Below are 19,522 nucleotides of genomic sequence, written 5' to 3' on the forward strand. Positions count from 1 at the left end.
TGAACTTACACATCCCACCGTGGTCAGAACAGCAGAAACCCTAACCTTTTGAGACACAGACTGAAGACCCACCTCTTCAGATTGCCCCATGACTCCTCTGGCCTCTTAACTATACCTTTTCTTGCTTTCTGAATTTCCTTTTGGAATAATGTTGTAGGTGTAAATATAGAGATCGGTATAGTGGTATTTACTTTTATGTACAATAATAATTGTTGATTTGTTTTGTTAACTAGACATACTGATTATAAATCGGCCTTGCGTGACACTACCCTGGAGCGCACCTGTTTTGGTGGTAATGGATGTGAATATGACATTATTCACGTTCATAGGCTGGGCCCAGTTATTCATGAAGGATTCAACCCACTGTGAGATGTTACTGTTTAACCCCATAAGTTTTTTCCATCACATAGTGTTAAATGTTGATGAAAAATCAACAAACAGAATTCTGATGGATGCTGTTCAACAGGAATACTACAGCATTGTCTGTGCCTCACCCTGCCCTATATGCATATTGTAGGGTCTCTATCAGGTGCCACACTCCCTTCAAGAGGTCTGACAGCGCAATTCCCTCCATGAACTTCACAGAGTGATTTATGGACTTTAGTCACCAGTATTCTTAGGGTGGACGTCCATGCAGGTGGGATATAGTGCATTTCTATAGACCACTCGGACATATAATGGCAAATATAGAGCAGCTGTTTCCTGCACTCTTTTAGAACAATGCCTTTGATGCCATCATTTCTTGGTACTTCATGAGTGTTCATTTTTTTGAAGGATTGCAGTACATCATGATCAGTAATTGTGCCTGGATTGCCAGAGCCAAGAGAAAGCTCAAACCTTGCTCAAAAACCGGTGACTTTTGGTGACTTTTTGGCAAAACCCAGTTCATCACCAGTACATATTAGTTTCCTCTTTCCATCTTTACCCATCATAGTATTTTCACCCCTTGCCATGCTTGTCCTAAGTCATTACCTTTCAGTTTGCTTTCAATTTTTAGCCTGTACTCATTTTTGCATGCCTTCATTATTTATTGGATTTTTTGTTGTACAGATTTAACCTGGAGAATGTTTGAAAGCATTTCTATCCACGCTGCTTTAAGATCAATGGGAACCCATGGCTTATTGTTTGGGTAAATTTAATTTTAATACTTTTTTGGCATAAACTCCACACAGAAACTAATGTATTCACTTATCATACTGTTTAATTAATCATTTGAATGAACATGTCCCATTGTATGCACTCAAAACAACATTTTAGACCATCCTCATACCACACTTTTGTAGTTCTCAGCTCATGACCGCAGGTCTTTAGCTTTTGTTTGTAAAGAGGGACAAGATGGAGTGGATTATGATCCAAGTCTCCCAGTGGCAATTTTGGGAAGCTCTTATAGGCCCCATTGATGTTTCCATAACATAGTTCATTAGATTTCTTTCTCCTTGTGAGTTGAACAGTTGACACACTGATGGAAATTCAGAGGTGTCTGTTTGAGCGAACAGCCATTGGAGTCTTCGAGGCTTAGTTTCCGTGCGTCAGAGTTTTACATTTTTACGATGGATTATTGCCCCTGATTTTATTTTATTTTATTTTTTATTTTTTGCTCAGGGGTGGATGCACATGGCAGTTACAAACATTTGACCAAACTCTCTTGAGAGATAGAAAGGTCTTAGTGATCCAGAGTGCAGTTTGATGTTCTCAATGCATGCTGCATGTCTAATTATGAAACTATTGTCTTGTCTTTTGCTCAGTGTATGTATGTATGCGTGGTACTGTTTTAAATTAAAATGGGTAAAGCTAGTGTTAGTGATGGTGATTATACCTCATCATTTATAGGCATATATCTACAGAGACTTTGAGAATCAAATTCAGGTTTGGTATTCAAGTGCTGATATTTTATTGCATTCCTTTTTATCTTTAAATTTTCAATCAAAAATAGCTAATGGGAAATATGTCATTGGACTATTGTTCAAAATCTTGCTTGGGTCCAGCACTATAGGCCTACAAATTGCATTAGATTTGCACCAAAGAGTCATCGTAATCACAGTTGGGTCTGAATTAAAAATAAATAATACCATTAAAACTGTAAAAAGGCACTGAAATCAATTTATTATATGATGTTCCTTAAAGAGAGAGCACAAAAATCCAATTCTTGAAAAACCCACTGTATATGATGGTCTCAGGTAATCCAGAGAAGTAACTGTCACAGCTAAAAGTTAAATATCGTGAAACTCCTGCAGTGTGTTTTGGCCCTTTCCTCACAAATGAGAAATAAATTGAATCTCAGCCCTCTTCAAACACTTTTGGGGGAAACTCCATTTGTTGCTGGGGGGGAGAGAGATAGTCGTGACATTCACTGGTGGGCATGATGTAATCTTCGGCATCAAGTCATACTGTATACACTCATATCGTTACAGGCTACATAATCAAATAGGAATCTCTGGGGATGCATTATGATAGTCTTTATTTCTGGAAATTCAATATAATAAAATTGCATGTCCTGTATGTCATAAGGTAGGAGATGGTATTTATTGACAGACAATGTAGTGAAGGATTGAAAATATATTCAGTGAGGACAACAACAATAAAAGTTAAAAAGGGAAAAAGAAACAAAACATTTTTTTTAACAAAAAATTTTGAACCCGCAACCAAAAAAGAAATTACAATTCTTTGTTAACTCACCAATGTCAACTAACTAAATGGGGTGTTGGCCCACCACATGTGCCCAGTACAGCCTGCACAGTACAGCCTGCACATGCTATGGCATTTTACCAGTGTTCCAGTTCTTCAATAATGAAAATGTTTTTTTTTGTTTGTTTGTTTGTTATTTTAAATTTCTTTTACCATTTCCATTAAAAATAAAATAGTGAACTGGAAGCATTGATTAAAAATATATATCAATTTGATACATTTCAAAGAATAATTTATCTATTAGGTTTATTAAGAACTATGAATACATTTGATTTTGTGATTCTGACTCTGCTAGTGCTCTTTGTTCAGCTGCAGTAAAACAACAACCAAAAAGCACCATTTGGGATTTTTCCAATAAAGTGGAGTTACAAAATTGACAAGACCTATACACTACAATTTGAAGTATCTTGGTGCACAAACAAGAATACAGCATTTATGGTCATGGAATACATACTGTAATCCATCTCTGTATTTTTCTACATTGCATTGATACATTTTGTGAACCATATCTGCTACATACAGCACACATTTTTTTTTCTGGAAGCTCTGTGCTGTCATCAGTGCTGTTGTTTTGTTGCTGATCTGTTCCATTTGCATCATTCTTACTGTGGGGATTGTCGTTTGCCTGTCCATTTTAATTCAGGACATATATTTCAGCGAAGATGGTAATTTCACACACCACTATTATGCTCAGCATTTCTTTTTCAGCGTTCCACATGGTAGTCACTCTTGTTTGCTGCTGCTTAACGGCTGCGTTCTTTCCCTGTCAGCACAGGTGTTGTTGAAAAGTAAATGAGTGTGTTTATGCATGCATATCTGAATTTCAGCTCTCTGGCTTCTCAGCTCTTCAGAACTCGCCTTACAATCAATAGATTCAATGTACTATATGTTTTTCGGAGGAGTATAATTTCATATATGCACTGCATCTGCTGCTCTGCTTTCAGAGACAGCATGTATACCTGGGTGATTTTCAGTAGCAGGGAGGCACGATGTACGTATTCACCAAAACATTATTCTTCATGCCATGCCTTATGAAAAGATGGAACATAAATCATAAGATCATAAATAAATAGATTAAACAAAGTGGTGCTGTTTTCTCTGAAACTATTCTCTGAAGTATTTGGCAGAATGGATCATGTACATGCCTGTACGCACACAAATCATAACTGGATTTCCCTCAAAGCAAAATCCAGGACATCTCTCATACTCTCTCACACAGAAGCAGCTGTTCTTCTTTGTTTTATTTAATAGGTATAGTGGATTTAATAATGTCCTGCCATAGTTTTCCCATTGTCTATCTTTGATCTATACTTTTCATAAGGCCCACACCCCCTGTTTATGCTCACTGCAGTGAAGATGGGGTGATTACGAAGGTCAAAATGGCTTGCTGTACAGTTTTGTTTGGTGATTTGATAGAAAGAAATCAGACTTGTAAATGATGTGATGTGCTTTTTGCCTAATTTCTAGCAATGGAGGAAACTAAAATACATTTCAGGGTTAATGGAATGAAACTACAGTTTAGAGTCACAGAGGTTACATTGATCTAATCTAATTTGTCACACATGCTGATTACAGAATGCATGTGTTTGCTTATCTCAAATGGTATTTATAGCTGAACTTAAAATGCTCAAATCAGACGAATGACAGGTGTTTAAGTGGCTGTATAGCTTGATCGTTTCGGAATGTGAGGTGAGCTTCATGAAGTGAATGTTTGGCAAGCGTTAGCAGAGTGCTTTGTTTGCTTTGCTTCTCATTACGTTTTGCCACTCATTATGTTCCACATTTTTCAAAAAGCTCTCCTGCTAGATTTAAATGGCTTTTTATAAAGTCAATGTCACTGCTGAGTGGTCCTGAATGCATGTAGCACACACCAGCATGTTACATAAATCCACTGTTTGTGTATTTTCAGTTTCTAACAAGGCAAATTAGATGTTGGTCATGTAACTCATTCACGTGTAGAATGTTCCGTAGGTGCCTCTGACTTTGGCTAACCCCAAATGTTGTTTTCCCTCTCGGTTCTGCAGTAAATGCATTTTTGTCCGCATGTTTATATTTAATGGGTGCCTGTGTCACACACACACGGAAGTGTTGGCAAAGCAGTTTTGGCACATTCATGCATGAAAGGGAGCATAAAGCTCCTAAGTGGATGAGTGAGTGCTTTTAGTTGTTTCTTTTTTCCTCACCTATGAAATCTATTGCGTCCAATTTGTCATATTAAACAGATATGCTCTGCTGGATCAGAGCTGCAGGATATCCATGAGGAAATTGTAGCCTTTGTCTCAAATATACTCAGCTGTGCCTTCTTGGAAAAAGTTAAATTTTTATGCTGAAATTTCAGTGCTGAATATGAGGAAAGAGAACAAATTACCTTGAAAAGACAATAGCTGAGGTCATTTTGGATTCCTATTCTGTAATCTGCAAAAAAGGCTTGTTCATCCACATCCCACAGCAGTCTGAATGCCACTGGAAGTTGAACAGTAGTTCAATATTGAATATTGAGGACTTGATTTAATGAAAGCTTAGTATTCTTGCCTCTTCTTCCAAAGTGCAGCAAACAGGGTTGCGCATGAAGTTGAAAAATAAGAGGATGAATTTTTAAACAAATGACAGTTTCATATAGCAGCCCTTTGATCACTAAATCAGACACTGCGCAGTTCAGGGGTAATAAACAATGGTACTGGGGATGGATGCGAGTCCTTCGGCACATAGCTGACTCAGGGAGGTCAATTTCATTGATCTAAACCATAGTGACACACTAGCACTTTGATAACAAGCAGAGAGAATCGGTTCTAATGTTTGTTGAAACCATATATATTTCATCTTTGTTGAAACCATATATATTTAAGTTTTTGTTGCACTTTATCCGAAAGGATAATTGGTCTATCATCATTTATATTCAATACACAGTATCAGTAGCTGCAGGTTCTGATTATTCTGATGTCCTAGGATATCATAAATATTTATTCGAGTTTTACATGTTTTACAGGTAGCGATTTTGTTGAGCTATATCTCTTTTTTTTCACAAATATCATTTTTAATTTTGTTGTCATTTTCCACCAGGAATGTCAACAAAGCTAATCATTGAAGGAGAGATCTGAGACCAACTGTCTGCAGCAGAGGGTAAAACAAAGCTGGGCTCCTCAGGCTTCATAGCACGCTGTACTGATTTCCACTTTTGGAAAAAGAAGAGTCTTTAGGGGATTTGAGAAAGGCTGCAGAAACCCAAGGCTTTGATCAGGGCCAGCTGTCAGCTCTTTCCTTAAATATTCTGTTGATGCAAACATTTCTGCTTGAACATAATTGGCTGATTTACAGCAGTGGGTTTCCATAGTTGCGCTAGAGAGGAAGCCTGAAAGGGATGTGCACATTCAATTAAGCTGTCCCCTCTATATGAGGCTGTCATTTTACAATAATGCCACACTCATTAGAATACAGAGGACTAAGTTGTGTGAGGTGCCAAGGACAGGGTCCACGTTCACTGTCCTGTTGCCATTGTTTGACCCTTTGCTTTGTTTTTGATACCATAGACAATAATTTTCTATTGATCTTGTTTCATACTCATTTACAAGTCTCAAGAAAAGGTCAAGGACAAATTGACAAATTCTGCAAGCTGCCAAGTTAACTGTTATAAACACATGGTAAAGTATAATAATTTGCTTATATTTTAGGATTGCTTAGGTTGGTGCATATTAAAATGTGTTGCAATTCATTCCCTACCTTAAATTAGTGAATGTTTCCTGCAATGAATTATGGAAATATCCTACGAACACACGCAGTAGCATGTTTACCACGTGTACGTGGTTACTATCAGAACAAATACTTACAAAATATGCTATACATATTTATGACATATTGGTAAATATTTCTTTACAAAACAGCTTTTTTGCCATATACTATATTTACCACAATGAATTTAAAAAAAAGATATATTTGCATCAATCACAAGCTTTGTTTGTAGGTGTAGTTTTTTATGTCACACCCTTGAGTGGTTAAAATGCAATGATGCAGCCTAAGTGTGCATGACAAGTTAATTATGAAAACACATGTTAAACAAGTACTTTCTGCACACCCCTTTATCTGGTTGCCATACCTATTAAAACATGTATGCAATATTCATTCCATTGCAAAATTAATAATATGTTTAGCAAAGAGTTTAATGAGAAAATCCTTAAAAATGAATTCTTGTTTAAGCTATTGTACCTGGTATAACTTCTGAAGCAGTGTTTTAGAAATATGCTATATCAACTGCCAAATTGGTGGTACAATACTTTCTTTGACAAAAAGGAAGAGCTAGTTATTACACATGATAATGTTAGCCAAGCACAGGGGTGAGGTGAGCTTTATTACACCTTTGGAGTGTTAAAAGCAATGATGCAGCCTATCTGCAACACTATCGAACACATGTTAAGCAGCTGGAGCCTTGTAGTTGACATGTAAATTAAACAGATAGTATTTCATCCATGCAATATCGTGATGAGTGCCAGCTTTTGTTGACTCTTCCTGACCGACTGCTGTGAGGAGAGTCAGATTAGCAATCCCCTCTGCCAAGAGGACCCAGATCGTGTGATTCGGCAAAAGGAGATGGGAGCAGCCACTATAGCCAACCAAGGGGTGAGAGGAGGCATTAATTAATGCATTTATGCAGAAATATTTTTGTTTGTCATTGGATAAGCCTCTAGGAAGATATTCGATGTTAAAATCAGTACTCATATTTCTGTGTCCCTTTCAAGGACTCTTCAGGCTGACTAAACAAATTTCTGCCAGTGGGAACTACTTGCACAAGTTTCATGTAAATTAATTTTTCACCCAACAGTGCAGCAGCACTGCCGCCAGCCCTGCTGGGACAGTGGATACACTGTCTTTAGGGGAGGGAATATCACACAGCAGGATCTGGATCTGACACTACAGCTGTATATCCATGTATGGCCCTGTCCTTTCTTTTCAGAGATGTGCCAGGATGCAAATATGGAGAAGTTTAATTTGGAGAAGGTCAAGAAAAATGTCTTAAATAATCAGCACAGCATTTTTTTCTCATCCAGCAGATTGTGAGGAGCAGCAATTAGTTACCTTGTAACTTCAAAATACGCAATCTTCTGGATACAGAAAGCAAGTCTCTTTAATTTTACCACAGGCTGAAGTATGGCACTATGTGCTAGGCAAATTACAGTGCTGTTTTCTGCTGCCAAATCCATGGCACATGGTATTTATAAAATATAAAGTTTATTTCAGGATCTCTGTTTTGTTGCTGTCAGAACACACACACACACACACACACACACACACACACACATATATAAAAAAAACAGCTTCAAGTGCTGATTGAATGATACTCTTTGGTTCCTTATGCTTTGTACTTGTGGAGGTATGTTTATTGTGTCTGGTACTCTGATATTCTGTAATGCATTGTTATATCACCCCTACTGCTGCATAGCTTAATTGGATAAGCAGCAACAGATGGGAAGCAGCTCAATTTAAGCGTTGTGCAGAAAATATACCTAGCCCTCACAGCCTGTGTAAAGATGACTAGGCGATGCGGGGGAAATTAGATTTATCCATTAGATTTATCTATTTGCAAGTGTTTACCACAGAACACATTGTTTATGCAAGCCAGTGAAGTGCAAGTCCGGAGGATCACGTGCATACCACTGCAAATGGAACCGTCAAATTCAATCTAGTTTTGTCATTTTTGCTATGCTTCTCCTTCCATCTGACATTTTAGATGTGCCTGGTCCATGACTGATTAATGCAATACAATCAAATAATGAGCTCAGCCTGAATCAAAGAAGAAGAAAAAAATATTGCTAATGCATAATCTATGTGTTTTTGTAATCATGCATGCATAATGAGTTGCATTGATTCTGCCTTCTAGAATGGCTTATAAGGCTTATTTTTATGATTAATACAATCAATAGTTTTAAACCTTGGAGTTGCAAATTAATTCAAATTATGTCATTCATGTATTTTCTGATTTGACAAAGTATGGCTTATTTGACAAAATCCAGAAAGGCATATTGTCCTTGAACAAAGCAAGGGTTATGAAAACTTTATGAGGTGGGGAAGCATAGTTTATAAAGTCTCTTTTGTATCTCTCTTTTTAGAAAATTCAGGCAATCTATTGCACATTTTTCATTGGATGCATCTTCGGGTATTTCTGCAATATAAGAGTATTTAAAGCATCATTTAGTTTCCTGTTATAAATAAGGTAATTACATATTCTGCAAAGGTGTATGATAATGATATTTTGGCCATAGTCTTATGGGATATGTATTTTATTTTGTAGTGAACTTCTTCCTTTTACAAACAAATTTAAGCCCAATTCAAGCTGGTTTAATACTTAAAGCCTCAGTTTTAATTAGAACCAAAATAACCAATAGATAATTTTCTTTTTCTCTGCTCCTCTCTTTCCTTTTGGTGTTAAAGACTAATTCCAGGTCTGGAATGGATTTTACACCTTGCAATACAGCTACAAGTGTCATCCTTAATTTCCTTCACTTTAAAGTTCCCAGAAGCACTGAGAAATTGCTCACCTTTGACATTAAGGGCTCTGTTTTCCAGAATCAATGGCGCGGCATATGGCCATGGCTACTGAATGTTGGTATGCTTGTGACTAGCACCCCAATGCACTGCCAATTCCCATGTAATTTGAGGGATTAGAGATTAGTAGCCTATTTTACCCCCAAAAAGGTGATGCATTTCTTCATCTTTGATGACAGTTAGATCAAGGACAGAAGTAGCTGTTACCCACTGGCACTGAAACATTGGTATGAAATTAGATACAGTATTATAACATGTTCCAGCCCCAATAATTACATTATGCCATTGATAACTAACTAGCTAAGTTGTACAATAAGAGTGAATGCCAGACCAACATGGACTAACACTGTGAAACAAATTCAAGCAAAATATTGCAAATTTGTCCAAAAGAAATGTAGCCACTTCAGCATTGTTTTGATGCATTAGTAAACACACCTCCTTCGTTTGCCATATAGGAGCTACCTAGAAATATGCTATTAGGTTAGAGATACGTTCGTTACCTTATCGATAACTATTCACTTCGCGCAAATGTTGCACATGATATTATGAGCCTAGTTGATGCTGCAGATATAACAGGGACAGGATCCAACCATCTCGATACTTTCCTCCTGTGTCGTCAGGTAATTTGTGTCACAGATTAGCTGAATGTTAATGGAGTGAACTCACTTTCAATTCACATAGGCGAGTGGTTAGGTAGAAAGAGCAAGCAACTGTACACATGTCTACAATCAATGGGACCCAGAACTATGGGAAATCCAGATTTTCTCAGACATCCTTGTTTAGTCCTGAGCTGGCGATTAGGTGATGAAGGAAAAATGTTTTTTTGTACTCACTTGCATGTTGGACTAGACTTGAACAAACTACATGAATAGCCAAACTGACAGCACTCTGGCTCATGCCAGCCACCAAAGTAATGATATGCTGGAATGAACCAGTGGCCACAAAGACAAGGACTGCTGTGACTTTGAGCGCAACTGGGAGCATGCAGAAACCTGTTGTGTTGTTCTCGATGTCAGCTAAAACTACCCCGCAGATCTTCTGCAACACTGCATGGGATAACTGCACCTTTTGCAGCTTTTGCACTCCTCCTCAGTCAGGTTACAGGAGGAATATCAACACTTAAAAATCCTGGTTTTATACCTTCTGCACCTGTTACAAGCAATTATGTACTCCATTATGCCTACAAATTGAAATAAAGAATAGTCATCCAAATAAATGTATGACCAAAGAAATCACAGAAATATAACAGAACTTTTTCCATCTTATCAAACAGGCTAATACTTCTCTTGAGCAATTTGTCAAATCTTCCTTGAATCATCTCCTTAATTTGCAGGAGCGTCATGCACAAATCACTTAATCATAGTCAGTTTGATTTTAGGCCTAATACTGATGCATGTGTAGGTGTAACCAGCCTAATTAGTCAATTTTACGTCTTTTATGAGGGTAAATAAAAAATAAAAAATTCACATGAATGTTCTTATTGGTGCATCATGGTGCACACATTTATTTTAACTACAGACACATAATTAAAATTAAAGGATTTTTTTCAAGTTCAAGTTGCATTTATTTCCATTCTTATCATTACAGACAGTTTTAAGAAAAAGAACGGAATACAGTATGCCGGGGACTGTTTAGTAAGAACAGCCATAAACTATTATAAACAGAAATAAATACAGGAATTAAAATGATAAAAAAGAAGAAAAAACAAAGTATGCATTTTTCCTGCTTGTGGTCTTGCACACATTGCATTGCAAGGGAAAGCAATCTGTATTAGCAATCCTCCTTACACTGGGCTGCGACTTAGACATGGTCTGAACAGGCGGGTGGCAAGGGTGCAAAACTCAGGCCAGAGGGGCTGGAAAATTGTAATGAGCTGCACCAAAATTTCAGTCAGCTTTTCAATCTTGACACACACCCCCAGCAACAACTCTCCTCTCACTTCAGCAGACAGCGAGTCTCGAAATTACCAAATGGCTCGGGAACCTCAAAATCCATGGTGAAAATTCCACCTTGGCAATACAATGACTTGCAACACCCCATGTGCTGGCCGGAAAACAGAGCCCTATCCCTCAAAAGTGTAGATGAAATATCTATGTGATCCATGGCTGGTGTTCAGACTAGGAGGGAACTGAAATGCTTTTATTTACTTATTTATTTATTCATTCATTTGTGAATTTGTTCATTCATTCATTAATTCTGACTCAGTTGTGTGCAGAAAATTTGTCCAGAAACTCATCCTAAGGACAGTGGACATGTTATACGTACTTATATAGCATATAAATGCTAATATAAATGCATTGAAATGGCAAATCACATTGGTAGGTAATTACAGGAGGTTAATCAAAGCCGAAAGCTAATATGTGGATTTAAAAAGACAACTGCAGATGACCTTGACAGTTTGAACATAAGCCTAATTACTGCATAGAAGATGGTGGTGCCCTGATGTTGTGCAATGTAAGCTAATATTCCTTCCAGACATCAAGCGTACCACTGATATGGGATAGGTGTTGTATTACTTTCACATTAGGTATAAGAAGTAGCCCCAGTTCTGAGGAATGTTTAGCCATGCAGGCCCCAACAGAAGGCCATATGAGAAATGCAATACTCTTTGGGAAATTAATTTACAGGACTACTTGTGAGGCTGTGCATGCAAATGGGTATATATTAAGTCACCCTATATTGGGTTTCACACAGCAAACAGAATTCTGTGGAAAGGAGGCTCCTAATTTATTGTTTCCAGCCTGTATTTGATCAATATGGTATTTGCTGTTAGTGCCTGCACGAGCAGCCATAAGACATGGAGTCTCTGTGTGCTGTTGAAACAAACATGTTGGATTTACATTTTTTTTTTAAAGAAATGCTTCATAGATGTTTGGGTTCTTGTGTAAAATACCGATTCAGGCACAAAACCAGTTCTTGTTATGATTAAATCCAGGTTTGTTATGGAAAATAAAAAAATAACAAGTAAATTAGCATATGTATAATTATATGAAATAATGAAAAATCAAGAAATATTCCACACAATATAAAGTTGAATCAATACAAAAAACAAATTGTTTATAATCATTACGTGTATTTATGTATATCTGTTTACTACATTTATTGTGTCTAGCTAATGTTTACTTAACATTTTAGACTGTTTTTCATGCATTAGGTAAGGACAATTAACAGTTTTATTAGTGGTGTAGTAAGGAGAGTGCATGTTATCACTGGTGTTAACTAATCCTCTAACAAATGTTAGAAAAAGAAAATGACCTTGCTTGCTTAGCTTACTGCTGGTAAACAAATATGCTTGCATTAAAAGAACTGAACAAACAATGACAGCTGGAATACAATGCACTCAACATGCTTGATTGTCATGAAATACATAATTTCACATACAGTCAGAATTTATGGAAGGTAAAAAAGGAAAGAAGGCTTGGGAATATAACACCCCATTACCTATAGATCATTTAAGTTGAGTAACGAGCGGATCTGCAGGAGGGTGGAAAACGACACAAAGGCAATCTGTTCCCTTGCCTCATTAGAATTGTGTTGTATAGGTCACCAATTACGTGAGTAAGGGGGAGTGTCTGTTTTACGGTGCTTTTCATGAAATGCTAAATGTAGACTGATGGATTTCCAAAATTTGTGATGTTAAATGAAGAAAAGTTGAACTAAAGACAAAAACAGAAGTTGAAGCCTAATTTGTGCATGCTGCATGCGCAACCCCAGGATATGTTAGCATTTTGTTTATTTTGAACTGGTGCTAAGCAAAGCTATCTGACTTATGGGGGTGTGTGGCTTTCTATAAAAAGTAATAAAATAATACTAATAATAATAACAATTAAGAGAGAAAATAAGACAACAAAAATGTATTTCTTTTTAATTTGCTCTTATATTTGTTCATACAATGTTATACCATTTTTCTATTTCTGTTTTATACCTTTTACTATTTCTCCACTTATTTCAACATTTTATCAATATAATAATTTGTATGACTAGGTACAGAGTGTCAGAACACAACAATTACCTGCTGCCACAGGATTGACTTTCATTTTCTAAAGGAGCAATCTGTCTGTTGAAGACGGTACTCCAGATTAGTCAAACTGAACAATGACAGTTACTCTTTTGGGGAATGTAGTGCAGACGCAAAGCTGAAGTTCCAGGAGAATAGTGCCATTGTCTCATTTACATCCCGATAATACAAATTACACTTGCCTCTACAACAGTTCAGCTCCTCCTTTAGTCCCACAGATGAGTTTTAAAAATAGTGCATGCGGCTCTGACAAAGCGCTTCTTTTGATTACTCGGATAAATCTTTCAAGGGAGGAGGGAGTTTTCTTCAAATGCAAATGATCACAGAAAATATTATAATGAATCAGCCAGTGTATTTTAATGAACACCCCTGCTTTAAAAACAGGGGGAAACGAGATAGAGAGTGCAAGAAAACACATCTATTCCCAATATGAAATGGATGTAATTGTAGAGAAATGCTGCTCAAGTAATGGAGGATAATGGAGCCAGTGGGGAGCATGTGTGGCTCCTAAAGACACAATAAAACCTCAGGCAGCAGAGAATTAATGATATGCAGTGAACTCATTACTGGAATTCCTAAACACTGTTCCTGCAGTTACACAGATGGACTCAGTTAAGCAATGAGCAAACTCCAACTTTCATCATTTAATTTTTTTCTCTTTTATCTCTCGCACACCGCTCCTTGAATGTCAATAGCTTTTTTTCTTCATATTAAATACTGTCCTATGATGATTAACTGTGTTCTCATTTTTCTTTTCAATTAATGCACATAATGTACAAAAGGCCATTGCATAAATCCTGATCTTCAGAAACCCAGGCTGAGAAATAACAGTGAAAATATGAAAATATGGTTACAAGGGATGTCCTAAAATATTGATATATCGAATATTGATTGTCACATTGTTATCAGTTCTTGAGGCATCAATGTTTGAAAATGAGAGTAAAACCAAATATTTTGCGTTGTTTTTCTTTTTTATTTGCATTTGTAATGTAGTGCAATAGGCAACCACACAGAGGTGACAAAACTCTTCTGCCACCAGCATACCCCTTCATCACACCCCTTTTGCCCCACTTTTGTCAGTTTGACATAATTTGACAGCTACAATGTTGTAATGCTGACTACGGCATTGTCTTTAAATCTTCTTTTTTGACTTGTACAACAGAATCCTATAATGTACAGTGGGCCTGATGTAAGTTGTATTTTTGTAGTTTGATTCAAATGTTTTATGTTTCCTTAATCTGCTCCGATGATGTTTATTTCAGAAATTGTGCGGTTGAATACAATAAAGAGGTTGTGTTTGTTTTTTTCTATGCATGAGTAAGTGTAATTTAAAATAGTAAAATAAAATAAACAGAGCACTTGTGGGACAAAATGTAGGGGTAAATGTGGAATTTATTTTGTTTGCGTTACATGGAACTTTGTTGCCATTCTTTTTATTATGATTGAGAGTATTATTATCATTATTATAGACATTATTATTATCATTATAAGTTGATAACAGCCAATATTTCCATTAAAAATTTGCAAATATATATACACTCACTGGCCACTTCATTAGGTACTTGCTTGTACTGGGTGTGGTCTTCTGCTGCTGTAGCCCATCTGCTTCAAGCCCATTATGCTCTTCTGCATAACTCAGTTTTAACGAGTGGTTATTTGAGTTACTGTTGCCTTTCTATCAGCTTGAACCAGTCTGGCCATTCTCCTCTGACCTCTGCCATCAATAAGGCATTTTTGCCCAGAGAACTGCCGCTCACTGGATATTTTCTCTTTTTCGGACCATTCTCTGTAGACCCTAGAGATGGTCGTGCGTGAAAATCCCAGTAGATCAGCAGTTTCTGAAATACTCAAAACAGCCCGTCTGGCACCAACAACCATTCCACGTTCAAAGTCACTTAAATCACATTTCTTCCCCATTCTGATGCTTGGTTTGAACATCAGCAGATTGTCTTGACCATGTCTACATGCCTAAATGCATTAAGTTTCTGCCACGTGATTGGCTGATTATATATTTGCGTTTACAAGCAGTTGAACAGTTTGTACCTAATGAAGTGACCGGTGAGTGGATATCAATAATCATCACAAAACTTTCCCAATTATTGATGCATAAAGAGGCATTGCTGCCAAGCCTAATGGCCACTGAATCTCATATTTTGCATTTTGATTGTTTATCTACTTCTAACATAAGCTCCAACTTGTTTGTTTTCTAAAGGGACCTGATGCCGTCGACACTGGAAGGCCAGATCACCATGGAGAAGACGCCCAGTTACTTTGTGACCCATGATGCCCCCAAACGCATCCACTCCATGGCTAGAGACACCAAACTAATCATTGTGGTCCGCAACCCTGTGACCAGAGCTATTTCTGACTATACTCAGACTCTCTCCAAAAGACCTGAGATACCCACATTTGAGGTGCTGGCCTTCAAGAACAGGACCCTGGGTTTGATAGATGCCTCGTGGAGTGCACTGCGGATCGGGATATATGCGCTGCACCTGGAGAGCTGGATGCAGTATTTCCCTCTTTCACAGATACACTTTGTCAGTGGAGAAAGGCTTATCGTTGATCCAGCAGGAGAGATGGCCAAAGTGCAGGACTTCCTTGGACTCAAGAGGATCGTCACAGATAAACACTTCTATTTCAATAAAACAAAAGGGTTTCCCTGCCTGAAGAAGCCAGAGGACAGCAGTGCCCCGCGGTGCCTTGGGAAGTCCAAAGGCAGAACTCATCCCAAAATAGACCCCGATGTGATACACAGATTACACAAATTTTACAAGCCCTTTAACATGATGTTTTACCAAATGACAGGGCAGAACTTCCAGTGGGAGCAGGAAGAGAAGCAGTGACTCTCACAGTCCTCTCAGGCCTGCCAGACTGCAGCAGTGCACAGTGACATGCTCCGCTTCCTTGTAGCAGAGAGTCCCATCCTGCATCATTACTGTAAGGCTGGACACACCAGTCAGTCACCCCTTTCTTTGCAAACTGTTTCCATCCACAGCAGGAGTTTGCAGATTCTTCTCGATATTAGTAGGGGTGGAGGTGGCAATCACTGTTGTATATATTATATATATAGATATAGTTTTATTTGTAAAAAAAAAAAAAAAAAAAAAAAGAAAGTGAGATGACTTTATTTCTTTTGAAATCAAAGAGGATATACTATACAAATCAAGGCAAACAACCTGCAACAATTCATGCTAAGTGTCCTTAATATGTGATTTGCTTCTTGAATATTGTTGAGTAAAGAATGCATCTTCCTGAGTTTGCTAGTACATTAGGATGACATCGGTGGGGTAAATACTTTAGTTTTGTCTTTATTTCAAACAAACCATTAGTATTTTGTGTCTTTCATATTTGCACTGAAGAACTACTGAAAGAAGCCATCCAGAAAGCTTCTCCCCCATCAGCATTACATTAGGTGGCATTAGTCTTTATCTCTGAATTCTGCACAAAGTGAGACAATCGATATAGCATTTTATTTGTTAATGGCAGCCACGATGATGGCACTTTTTGCGCCTCTGCTCTGCAATGTTTTCTGGCCATACAAGATTGATTTGGCTTGCTGCTGCCATGCATGTCTATCACTCAGGGGATGCCAAGTCAGCCTGCTTGTGCTACGAGTAATCGGATCAATCAAGGTAAGCTCTGCATTGCCCTTGAGAGCCCCCCTGAACGCCAGAAACACAACATTTCACACCCAGGCTGTGCTGCACAGGCTACTATTAGAAGCCTGTGCTGTGAAGTTGCATTCATCCCCTCTAACAAGGCCTCATACGTCACCGTAATTCCACCCTTTCAGCATGGAATTACCTCCGACTGCCGTATTATGGAGCTGGATGACAGGTAAATGTGTATAAAGAGTGCTGTAATTCCTGCACAGATCACCTGAAATTAATGCTGACAGTCTGCACTTTAACCTCATATTCATTATTTCCATTCCAAATCCAATGTGCTGGAGTGAAGAGCTAAAACAGCAGCAATTGTGTCGCTGTCCAAATACTGACAGACTGGACTGTATATATAGGCATGAAAGATATTGATATTTCTTATGAAACCATATTGGGAAATAATTAGCCACAGGCGCTCACAGACCATAAGAAATCTGATCTCATGGACACTCAAGAACATCTCTCCCGAAGCTAAACATGAGAGGTGCATTACTACTCGCACTACAGAAGACCCTGTAATTTCAATGGGGTGAGGGTTCGGTAAATTAACATAATATGTATCCACAACTTTCTTGAGAAATGCACCACATAAAAAGGGAACAGCCTCACTGATTAAGAAATTTGTTGGCAAAATATGAATCATTACAAAAGCTATAGACAGAAGTTGACAGTTAGAATGATTAATTATAAAGATACATACTGACTGGAAAAAAGTTGCACAATACCTAAAAGCATCCCTCCTTTCTTACACAATGGCCAAGTACCCACCGGCTATTCGTTATAGTCAGTAATGAACCTGTTATCTCCTTTTTGTAATTTTACAGTAAAAAGAGCTATTTGGATTTTACTTTTGCAATACAAATTTCATTTTAATATTTTACAGTTATAAGACAGGAGGCAGAGCCTAGCCTGTGGATCAGTGGTCAGCAGTATAGTGAGTTTACGATAAAGATGGACAGGAAAAAAATGAATGAGAGAAAAAAAAACTCCTTTTCTCTTTCAACCCTAAACAAATTAGTACTAAACGAATCCTTCCCAGTCACATCTTTAAAATATGTTAGTTTACCCCACAGTAACTGTTAAAGGGAACATTGGCAATCCGGGACACTTCACTCTGTCTCATGAATTTAATCAGTAACATTGCAGATGCAGAGTGCTTATATGTTTCTCTAATATCGCTGTGACATCTTGTTAAGCATATAACATCTGAAGTGCTACATCAAATTTACAAGCCATCCAGTTAATATGCTTTTCAGACTGTATAGATATTTTTTTCTTTGTTCACAATGGCTCTCATAATTGCTGCAGAATTGCATAATTTCTTGCATATTTATTAATTTTCACATGAAAAGTATTTTATGTGGGAACAAAAATTGATATGTAATGAAATTAACAATACCATATAAAATGTATAATTACCAATGTGATTCTTTCATCTTTAAGTGTTATTTATTTCGAAAGTAAATTTATGAAGTGACTATTTCCATCATGTATTCCAAGAAAATAAGGGTATGGTCTATGTTATGAAAATTGGCCAGTGTTTTCACAACAGTGGAATGTTCAAAATTTACAGGGAAAATTCAAACTCGGCAGACCAAAGGAACTGTGTTTTAATATACAATATATTACATACTCTCTCTCTCTCTCTCTCTCTCTGTCTCTCTCTCTCTCACACACACACACACACACACACACTCAAATAAAATGATAAAAAATCCTGTGTAATTAATTTTGAAGTATTCTTCCCCCTACAACCAATTTATTTCATAACAGGTTATGAAATATCAACATGTTCTTTTATCTCTTTTTCTGCTAGTGCCTATACACTCAGATAGATGATCATTAGAATTAAACACAGCCATATTGAGTTATCAAAGTCATGGTCAATGCTCAAACAATAAAAAATAAAAAAAAGATTTAGTACCCTATTTTGGTGACGCTGCAAACACATCTGTGCACAAGTGGAATTGCAAATATTGTCTACTGCAAATGGAATGGTTTTTTCATGCACCAGGTTTGGTAGTTTCCTGGTCTGCAATAAACCCATTTGCATCAACAAAAATACACAGTGCTGAAAGTTTGGTGTTGAAAAATGTGCTTGCATTTGAACCAATTTATACCAAGTTTTATATACATATACAAGTTTTAATTCAAACACTGGCACATTGTGCTATTTTAGTGGCGTTATGAATGTTAACATAGGAATGCATGAACACTCATGATGAATATTTTGTTTATTTCAATTTGAGTATTTGAAATATAATCTGTGTCCACTGTCAACTATTTAGGCACAAGGAAGGCAGGATACAGGCTCTACAAACATCAGATAGTGTCAGAAACATGTTTGTTAAATGCATTGGTTCTTGTTACATTCATTTTTAAAGTGTAACTGCAGTCAAATGGATGCTATATGCAGCAGCACTACACTTCCTCCAGAAGTTTTCTGAAAAATATTTCCCTGGGGCCTTGGGTGTTATTGACTGCACACGTGCAGTTGCACACACCATTAGATCATGATATAATTTATTTGAATCAGAGCGGGGATTCACTCACACACGTTAATATCCAAGTAGTTTGTAAGGCAAACTGTACAGTGACATATGTATTTGCAAATTATCCA

The 19,522-nt window shown here is 37.3% G+C and overlaps 1 protein-coding gene across 1 annotated transcript in view; it reads left to right on the plus strand.

Annotated features, from left to right (window-relative positions):
- The window catches only part of LOC135248131 (heparan sulfate glucosamine 3-O-sulfotransferase 4-like), a 105,675-nt gene extending 86,905 nt beyond the window's left edge, over positions 1 to 18,770 (plus strand). The window contains exon 2 of the mRNA XM_064322407.1: positions 15,450 to 18,770. Within this exon, the coding sequence (XP_064178477.1) occupies positions 15,450 to 16,083 (634 nt within the window). The 3' untranslated portion in view covers positions 16,084 to 18,770. The remainder of the gene's footprint in view (positions 1 to 15,449) is intronic.
- Positions 18,771 to 19,522: the final 752 nt, after the last annotated feature.

Source organism: Anguilla rostrata, chromosome 2 (assembly GCF_018555375.3).
Source record: "Anguilla rostrata isolate EN2019 chromosome 2, ASM1855537v3, whole genome shotgun sequence".
NCBI classification, from domain to species: domain Eukaryota; kingdom Metazoa; phylum Chordata; class Actinopteri; order Anguilliformes; family Anguillidae; genus Anguilla; species Anguilla rostrata.